The sequence below is a fragment of the Drosophila guanche genome, unplaced genomic scaffold, assembly GCF_900245975.1.
Source record: "Drosophila guanche unplaced genomic scaffold, DGUA_6, whole genome shotgun sequence".
Lineage (NCBI taxonomy): Eukaryota > Metazoa > Arthropoda > Insecta > Diptera > Drosophilidae > Drosophila > Drosophila guanche.
Window position 1 is genome coordinate 8831127 of NW_022995744.1, and position 9347 is coordinate 8840473.

General features: G+C 40.7%; 2 protein-coding genes across 2 annotated transcripts; both read left to right on the forward strand.

Annotated features, from left to right (window-relative positions):
* Nucleotides 1–6407: 6407 nt before the first annotated feature.
* On the forward strand, nucleotides 6408–7861 carry LOC117579319. Its single transcript, XM_034265131.1, has one exon. It carries the CDS (start codon nucleotides 6492–6494, stop codon nucleotides 6831–6833), a length of 342 nt encoding a protein of 113 aa, XP_034121022.1. The 5' UTR covers nucleotides 6408–6491; the 3' UTR covers nucleotides 6834–7861.
* Nucleotides 7862–8138: 277 nt separating this feature from the next.
* Nucleotides 8139–8935, forward strand: LOC117579516. Its single transcript, XM_034265424.1, has 2 exons — nucleotides 8139–8311; nucleotides 8366–8935. The coding sequence occupies exons 1-2, from the start codon at nucleotides 8224–8226 to the stop codon at nucleotides 8746–8748; spliced, it is 471 nt and encodes a 156-aa protein (XP_034121315.1). The 5' UTR covers nucleotides 8139–8223; the 3' UTR covers nucleotides 8749–8935.
* The last annotated feature ends 412 nt before the right edge of the window (nucleotides 8936–9347 follow it).

Below are 9347 nucleotides of genomic sequence, written 5' to 3' on the forward strand. Positions count from 1 at the left end.
TAGGCATGTGCGATAAATTATCATGTGTGTGGCAGTCAGAGGGAAGGTGTCCTCACAGTCGCCGTAATTGGTAGTCAAATATGTGGGTATCCGCCCTCAACCTGGGGCCTTCCCCTGTGCTCACTCTTTGATATATTGGATTGGATTTGGCTGGCAGACAATTTTATGATCGCTGAATTTATATGATGCATCTCTCCCCAATTGAAGCCCCGCCATAAATTCCAATTGTTTTCCATCAGTCGAAGAAATCCCTCAAAAACTCGAAAATTTATGCGTCCTGTTAAAAAACGTTTTGTACGAAATTTGTTCGACTCTTTCCAGTTATTTTGCTTAAAATTAAACGAGTCAAGCTCAATTTTTTAAGAACTAATAAATATAATCCCATAAAAAGGGAAAGGGAATTGCCACAAAGTTGCCAAACCACCCTCGAAGGGCAGCAGCAAAAAAAATTCTTGTAAAGAATTTTCTAAAGAAATATTGCAAATAAAATTGACGATAAAAAATTACCTTTAATGTGCCATTTTTACTTTTAAATGTCTGCACAGTAAAAAGATGGGGAAAATGCATTAGCAAAAGTGGAAGAGGAAGTGGAATTTTGTATACTCTAAAAAGGTGGATTTTTTTTGTATCCTTTATTTTGCATACATTTTCATTGAAGTTCCCATCATTTTCTTCATCATTGAGTAGAGTATTCTTAGGATTTATTTATTTCTCAAAGCACCTCACATATCCAATCCAATGTCCCAAAGCATCTCCACATATCCAACCCAGTCTGTCTGTTCTTTAAAAGTACCTTTTCGGGGGTGGCATATAAAGTCAAACATTTTTGTGTTATATCATTTAAATTAAAAGCTGAGCTGACAATAAAAAGTATACAATAAACATTAACTCTCCGACTCAACAATTCAAAAATTGTATTCCATTGTAAGGCACATCAGGGACGACTCTGTCGTGGCCGTAAAACATTTAATAACAAGCCCGAATCGGGCTTTTGATATGCCCAGCAGACACAGCAACCCCCAAGATAAGGGGACTTTAAAATAGGAAATGCATTTAATCATTTAAGTAACAAGTGAGGAAGAAGTTTTTAAAGTGGCACTTTCGACGCCTTTTATGCTTACTTGAACTGACCGCAGGGTCGCCTCGAAGAAAGATCTTTTCAACAGTCAGTCCCAAGACCATTCCTTTTGTATTGGCCAGTAAATCGCCCGCACCCAACCCCACCACACCGGGCTGTCGAAAGGAAGTCCTCCTATTCTTTGGGAGTTGTACAAGTTTGTTGTCCTTTTTTTATGGCCCTGGACACACATAAATTTCCATCCCATTGTCACATGTGACGAGCACGTTTTCCCACAGTTTTTCGGGGGAGTGAAATCAAAAAGGAATTATTCTTGACCCATTGGAGAGAGAGACAGTCGGGCTGTTGGTCGGCTGGTTGTTTCCTTTGTATAATTCCCCATTTAATGCCTAAGCCAACACCTCAAAGGGACCCACAACAACAAGCTCTGACGAAGATGAATACTCCGCCACTCGATTTGCATAGTTGGGGTTTCGGTCCGGTAAGAGACAAAGGAAGTTTCCCTTCGGCCTTTGGCTAAGGCTGAGGCTGACCTAACGAACCATAAATTAAACACGCTTTTGATGTCTTGGTCTTGGTCTGGCCGGAATGTTTACTTACTAAAATGTTCTTGCAACATTGTAGGGTTTATCGCCTCAAATTCGATTATAATGAAACCCAACCAGAAAGAAAGAACAACACTTGTATGATCGACCCGAACTAGCTGAGGAAATTAATTGTGCTTCCCTGGAGTCGGGGGAGTTTGTGCTGCTGAACAATTTGCATAAATTACAAAGCAGCATCCAGGGCACATATCACACTGGCAATAAATTCAAGTCAAACTTTCAGCCAGGCTTAAGTCATCAAAATGTGCCAGCACAAAAAGAAAAATTGCCGGACAGCTGCACGGAAAAGTACATTTTTTTTTTATCCAAAAACAAGGAAATAAAAAGCAAAACAAGAGGTTAGAAAAATTTCAAAATAAAGTAAAAGATTCTGAAATAACATCTGCGGCTACTATTTCGACTTTTTTTTACCTTTGAAAACGTAATTTTAGTCAATTTTGTAAACTGTACACAAAGCTGCAATTACTCATCCCAAACTGAAACAAAACGAAAGCTTTCGCTGGAATACTTTCCTCTCCTCATCGCTGTGTGAATTATGTGGCAAATGCCTCGTTATTAATTAGACTCATTTGACGCTCGGCCTCGGCACGGGAGAGATTGTTGCCATGAAGACACCTTAATTAAATGTCTGTCTGCGGTGGATGAGTCCCAGATTTAGCCGCAAAGTCAAAACTCTGCCCAAACTCACCCAAAGGGTGGTGGTGGTTCTTCTGTTGGTTCTGTTCTGTTTTTTGGCAACAATATTTTGCACATGCTTGTTTTTTGGGCTCTGATGATTGTGTGTGGCTGTCCCTGGAGATTTGTCATTTTAATTTCCATAAATCAATTTGTTAATTAGTGCGGCACTTTTGGTTGCCGCTGCCACACAGACAATGGCAGGCGATTAGCCATCAAGATATTTGTGGTTTGAGTTAATTAAGTTGGTCTATAAGGAGTTGAATATATGACCTTATAAATAATAGTAAAGAAATGTTAAATATCTACTTTTATTGAATGGTTTTCATGCTTGAGTTCTCCTAAAAAATAATCCTTAAAAACTTTATAAAAACCCATCAAAGACTTCAATTAATTTTTATAGTTCACTCACCCAAAAAAATATTTCTCTTTTTGCAATAATTTACTTTTTATTCGTTTTATTTCCTGGCAACCAAATCAAGCACAAGTAAGAGCCCAGATTTCATTACGCCGACGAAGAGAGGAAAACTTGAACTTCTTGATGTCAATGTCCCTCCACACACACACCTCACATAAAGACAAATCAAATAAACAAATAAAGCAGACAGCCAAGCTAGGGCAATCGGCAATCGGAATCTTTAATCCCATTTAGTTTTCGCATTCGAACTACCGGGCAGGGCATTACTTCAATTTATTTTGATGGCCAATGGATGGAAAAACTGCGTAAATGGCTGCAAATATAAATATTTTATGGACAAACCAATCCGGATGGGAAAAGCAAAGCTTTAAAGTGCATTGGCAGCTTAAAGCTGCTGTTGCTGCCACTTGAGTCCCACTTTTATGAATGCCCCCAGCACACACACACACTCACGCAAAGAAAGAGATACAAAAGGAGAGCTAGGGGTGCCCCAGCAACAAACCGAAGATGTGGCGGCAGCCATTTAATGTCACTTGGGCGCAACCATCAAGCATATTACGAGGACGAAGGACCATCTCGTGGGGTTTGCTGCTGCTCTCTGGGTTCCACTTTTCCATTCTTTTAGCTGCACATCTGTGGGCGTGTGTTTGATATATTCCGACTATGGGCTATCCTGTTAAATGCCACATTTGTGTAGACTATAGATTTGATTTGGCTGGAATTCATACCAAACTGTAGAGAAAACTGTACATCCCTAGCCTTCCCTAGCCTGCTACATCAATATTCTGCCAACAAATATACCCTTAGTACCCTGCAAGTGCCCCCATTTGATGGCAACAACAACAGTTTACACAACAAAACAAACCGAAACGAAACCATAAGAGAGAAAAGCAGCGAGTTGGGAGAGGGGAGAGGGGAAAGAGTGTGGCCACATGTAGAGTGTTGTGTTCTGTTCTGGCTTTGACTTTGACTTGAGGTGCATCGCGACCGCCATCAGCCAAAGTAAAATGCATTCAGCAACAATTGTTGCCAGCTGTAAATAAACACCGCCCCAACATGTGCACTCTACACCCACACATGATACGCACACACACTTTTACATGTGGCTCAGCGGAGGCAAACGGCAGCCAACAGCAACAGCAAACAGTGAAATGATAATAAGGTATATAATTTAATATCAATCTGACAGCCAGAAGGCAACAAAGTGCGCCAAAGCCAGCGACCGACGAGGACGATGAGTTTTCAGCGGATTCAACGTTGCTTTTTATGCTACACTTTTTGGGTGTGTTGTGCGGTTAATATTAATACCCTGATAAAGATAGAGATTGATTGAATAAAACAGTAGGAAGATGCTGCAAAATAATGTGAGTTTTTGGGCAGTGCTTAAATTATTTTCTTACTAAATACCTGAGCAATTTCCAATCACCTTTGGCAGATGCATTCAGCGTGTCCCCAGCTGGGGTAGAGCATCACTGAGTCGCTCTCACTTTCAGCTTACTTTGGCTTCCACTCTGCTCCCTTGCAATTTTTTCACCGTCTTGTTGCCCTGCCCTCTGCTGTGCACTTCACTTTAATACACGAGTATGCATTGTCCCTCTGTCTGTCTGTCTGTTTGTCTGTTTGTCTGTTTGTCTGTCGTCGCGGTACCCCTGTCTAGAGGCACTCAAATGCTCTGCTCCTTTACTCCTACTCTCCATCCGTTGGCACCCATATTACTTCTGCTCATCTCACCTTTTCGCATTTTTTTTCCATTTTTCTTCTGCTCCTTTTTACATTTCTACATGCATTCTGTTCCTCACTCTCTGTTGTATTTTGTTTGCTAACCAAATAAATGCAGTTTGTTGTTTGTGTTGAGCCAAGCAGAACATTTCCATTTGAATGTTCTTTTAAGCGAAAACAATTTCTTCTTTGTTTTGCTTTTGAGAATGTCTCTTCACATCTTTCGCTTCGCTCTATCTCTCTCTCTCTCCACAGCCCAATCCCCAAGCTGTATCCAGTATTGGCCTTTGTGCTGGGAGTGTTTAGCAAATTAGATCATGGATTTTCCCTTCTGATTTTCGTAAGGTTATCGCTTGGATGTCATTATCGGGTCCCGCCCCACACACACACTCACCTGAGTGCCCCCCCGGGGTAATATTCGTATTCTTCCCCTTTTGTTGTGTACCTTTCCGTATATTTTTTTTTGAGTGTTTTTCAAAGTATTTCGCTTGGATTTTATTTTACATTTTTTTATGCGGCAACTATAAAAAAGTTTTTACATTTTTTACGGCACTTATTTCTGCTTTCGTTCTCTTCTTCAGCGGGTAACAAAAGAAGTTTTTCCGAGGGCGAGTGCATTATATTTTGGACTTACGGCGAGAAGTTGATTATGTTGATTTGTGGAATTGATTTGCCCTCGCAGAGTAAGGAGAAGTGCAGCACAGAGAGAAGACCCAAGCAATCCACTCGACTCCACAGGCACTCCTTTCTATCATAAAATATTCGTGGCATGTGGCAGAGAACATGTTAAGCGATTGTTCTTTCGGTTGTCAGTCGATGTAATGTCAGTAGATATGCAATGTTGTTTGCAGGAGATAGAAAAATGTGAATGAGAAATGTAAATGAAAAAGGGATCAACCAGTAAAGAAATGGAAATTTCAAAATTCAGCTACCCTTTTTATGGGTCTTCTTTATCTTCTTTTTTAAAGATCTTTATTAAATAGCTTGAGTGACAAAACTGGCTAATTTAATCTATCTTTAATTTTTAAATATAGAATATATATTTACTACTCTCTAAAAACTTGGAAACTGCAGGAAGAAACATCCACGAATGCAGCTTTATTTTTTTTATCAATTTGTTAATTTGTTTTAATTTTTGAAGTAGATTTTGCCATGATTATATAATTTAAATAATTGCAGAAATAGTAAAAATTTGTGTAATATTTGAAGAAAATGAATTTATAATTTGTGAAATAAAAAATAGTTTAATATTTTCAATACCATTTCGAAAACATCAACAAAATCCCCACCCATAAGAGTACCATAGAATTCGGTTGAAGCAGATTTCTGTGTTACCCCTCAATAAGATATTTCGCATATGAAAGAATCTACTACGAAACTTCGAAATTCCTCTTAAAGTTCGAACTGAAGCGGCATTCGAAACTGCCCCTCAATGTTCCACGCGAATTCCCCTTAAAAATTTCGAACTGCGTAAGGGAGGCAAACGTAAGGCTCAGTCAGGGGTGGCATAACGTAAGTCCACGGAAGCATGCGATGCACACGTAAATGTAACATGCCACAAGTGTGACTGCAATCGAACTCTCTCCGGCTCAGCCTGATACGCTCCCTCTCACAGTCTGCCAGTATGTCACTTCTCTCGCTCGCTCTCTCTCTCTCTCTGCGGGTTCCAAAGGAAACGTTTACTGCACGTGACGGAAAGTAGCTAAACATTACGGCACAGCACAGGCAGCAGCACGTGAGAGAGAGCCACTGAGAGAGAGCAGAGCGAAGAGCGCGTCCGTGCGGCATTGGGTGGCATGTGGCATGTGGCATTGGGTGGTTGGAGTTATTGGGGTGGCTACAGAGACCTTGGCCGCTCTTCCCGGGTATAAATACGGGCGCTCTGACAGGCAGCGCCTCAGTCGAACAACAGAGCTCGACCCGAGTGAAAATTTCGAGGAAAATTCTGAAGCGTATCCTGTTTTTTTGACGTAACCTTTTGCCTACGAGTCCTGCCATGGCCATTCCCTTCTATGAGAACGAACACGCGTCGGCATCGGCCGCGGCGCCCAGTGACATTACTGGCACAGCCACCGCTGGCGACCAAGTGGATGGACCGCCGTTCCTCGATTCGTCCGGATTCGACCAGGTGGACTACGAAGGACCTCCGCCGACGGCGCCAGCGTCAGCGGCAACAAGTGAGCCGCCACCCAGCGCCGAGGAGCAACTGCTTGCCTGGAAAATACTCGCCCTGACCATGTGCAAGGTTCTCAAGCAGTTCTGCCAGCAGCACAAACAGGCAAACGGGAAAGCCAGCAAGTTGACGGCCACCGTCCAGATCCAGCCACAGACCCAGTAAGAACCAACATACCCCCCAAAACAGATGCGGAGCCCGGTACACCCGAAGCTCTGAAGCGGCTCCTAAAAGCGCAACTTGTGATTTATTTATCGTTGCAACACGTGAGAACTAGCGCAGCGCACCAGCCCCGAGCCCCGAGCCCCGTGCCCCGAGACCCGAGCCCCAGCCCAACCCAAGGACACAGAGACGGAAACGGGAGAGAGAGCAAGAGATTTAGGAGAGAAATGTGAATCAATTTCCCAAGGAAAAAACCCCCCAGAAAGTAATTTTTATACACGTGTATTTTCTTTGATGGAGAATTGATTTCGAAATTGCCGTCGCACTTTTTGGATAAGCGCAAATGTGATAAATAATTTTGCTAAAAATATTTCCAGTCCCCCATAAAGCCCATAAAGTATTTTGGTATAATTATTTAAGTTTAGTTCTAATCCTAAGTTAAGTTCTCCCTTGAGGGTCCCTAGATGAAACCCAGCAAATGATGTTCTGGAAGCGGCAGCTAGTTTTCAGAGAGCAACCAACTTAGTGGATAAGCCAAACAAAACTCTTCGTAAATGTATGCTATAAATATCCCTTCATATGCTATAAGTCTCAATATCTGTGTGTGTAGGTACAACTTTTTTACAAACAACTCTCTTGGTGTCTATTTATGAGATACATGTACAAATGTATCTCAGAGTTTCAACTTCCTAGGTAGATTGCTTCTTTGACTTAGCAAATAGTTATGGAAATGTATAAGTATATTTTTGATATTTTTATATTTGCTTTGCCATCAACGATAAGTGTCAATTTAGTTTCTAGTTTTTTGCCCCACTACTAATAAGCAATACTGTGGACTTCACTAAACTCTAAGATCAACGAGGAGGAAGAGCTGAAGGAGACACACTCTCGTGTCCATGAGGAGCATACACATAGTACAAGTTCAAAAGTAGAAATATTTACAACATCCATAAAAAAAAAAACAAACTAACGACACAAAATAAATATTAGATATTAAGTAATTTAAGTCTAAGTTAAACAGAAAAAAAAAAAATAATATGCATAAAGAAAATTACAATAAAAAATATAATGTGAAAAGTATTTGAATTGATTTATTTTTCAGATTTCTCATACAATTTTGATTGCTAAAACTAGTAGAATTTTACTACACAGTCTTCGAAGCTGAGTAATAAAAAAAAGATATTGTCACTATTTATATTTATATTTCTAGTTCTGACAAATAAGAATCTAAATGGTTCATCCTCGAGCCCCGTCCGCCACATGCCTGTCTACGTCCATCAGTTTTAGCCTGAACTTCATCGTGTATTCTCAGTCGAAATCTGACTGTGCTCCGTAAAACATATACAGTATTCAAAAAGAAAAATTCGTAACAAAAAAATTAAAATTTATTAAAATGTTTTCGCTTTCTGGTGCTACTGGGCTTGATCTCATCGTTGTCATTTACAATATTTTCCTATATTTGGTGGCACCGTCTATGAAAAGTAAATGCAACCTAAACCTAAAGAATCTCTTGTGCAGATCCCCTCTTTTTCCAGAGCCGCCCGTCGTTCAGCTGAGTAAGTGGCAGAGCATATTGAAAACCATCTGGCAAAGCATACCGCATTGCATACAAGAGATCATCTCTCAGATTCCATATGTTGAAAACTGGATCCAAGTCGTACAGCCGCCAGTGCGAGGACTAGACTATCTACACCCCAAATTTGTGGACATCTTTTGGAGCATTTACCTGGCCATAAACATTCTGATAGTGCTCGCAGCAGTAATCCAATTGCAATCAAAACACCATTACAAATGCCTATCCAATCTGCTATTTATAATATTTGGTCTATGGATTATTTTGGGCTTCATTCTATTTCTGTTGTCTTTATGCCCATACATTTTTCTGACCGAAGCACCTAAAAGCAAAACTGAACGATGATCTCACCAAGTTCTTGATATGCAGCCTGGGCATGAGCTTTGTTTACGGCGTACTTATGAGCAAGTCTCTGAAACTGAAACCTATCCGACGCAAGTAGAGACCTGTGAGTACATGGCGCCGACCTTTGAAGTCGATTTGTTAAATTTGTCTGCTGTTCTTTTGTTCTTTTCTTTGTAAACGATAAATAAATTGGACTGATCATAGTTTAGTATTTGTACGCGCTACACAGCCTAATTAACTCGCAACTCTTTCCACCACTAATAACCATAATTTACTCGCACAATCATTGAGAATGCTTTACCACCTCAAAAGGAGTATAATAAATATCACTCAGCCTCCCCCACCATAACCATAACTCTCGCCGGAGATCAAAGCCTTTTTGCCAGACAAAGGACACTCGATAATTCCTCATATTCCTCCACCCTGCAGCATACCCACGGAAACTGTCATACAATCGATGCGGAAAAATGTCGCGTGGCGCCCCCGTAAAAAGGCCTTCGGGCAAAAGCAAAAAAAAAAAAATAAAGTAGATGACAGAAATCTCTCAACTCCCGATTTTATAATACGCTTTGTATAAAGGCAAATACGGTGAAAGGATG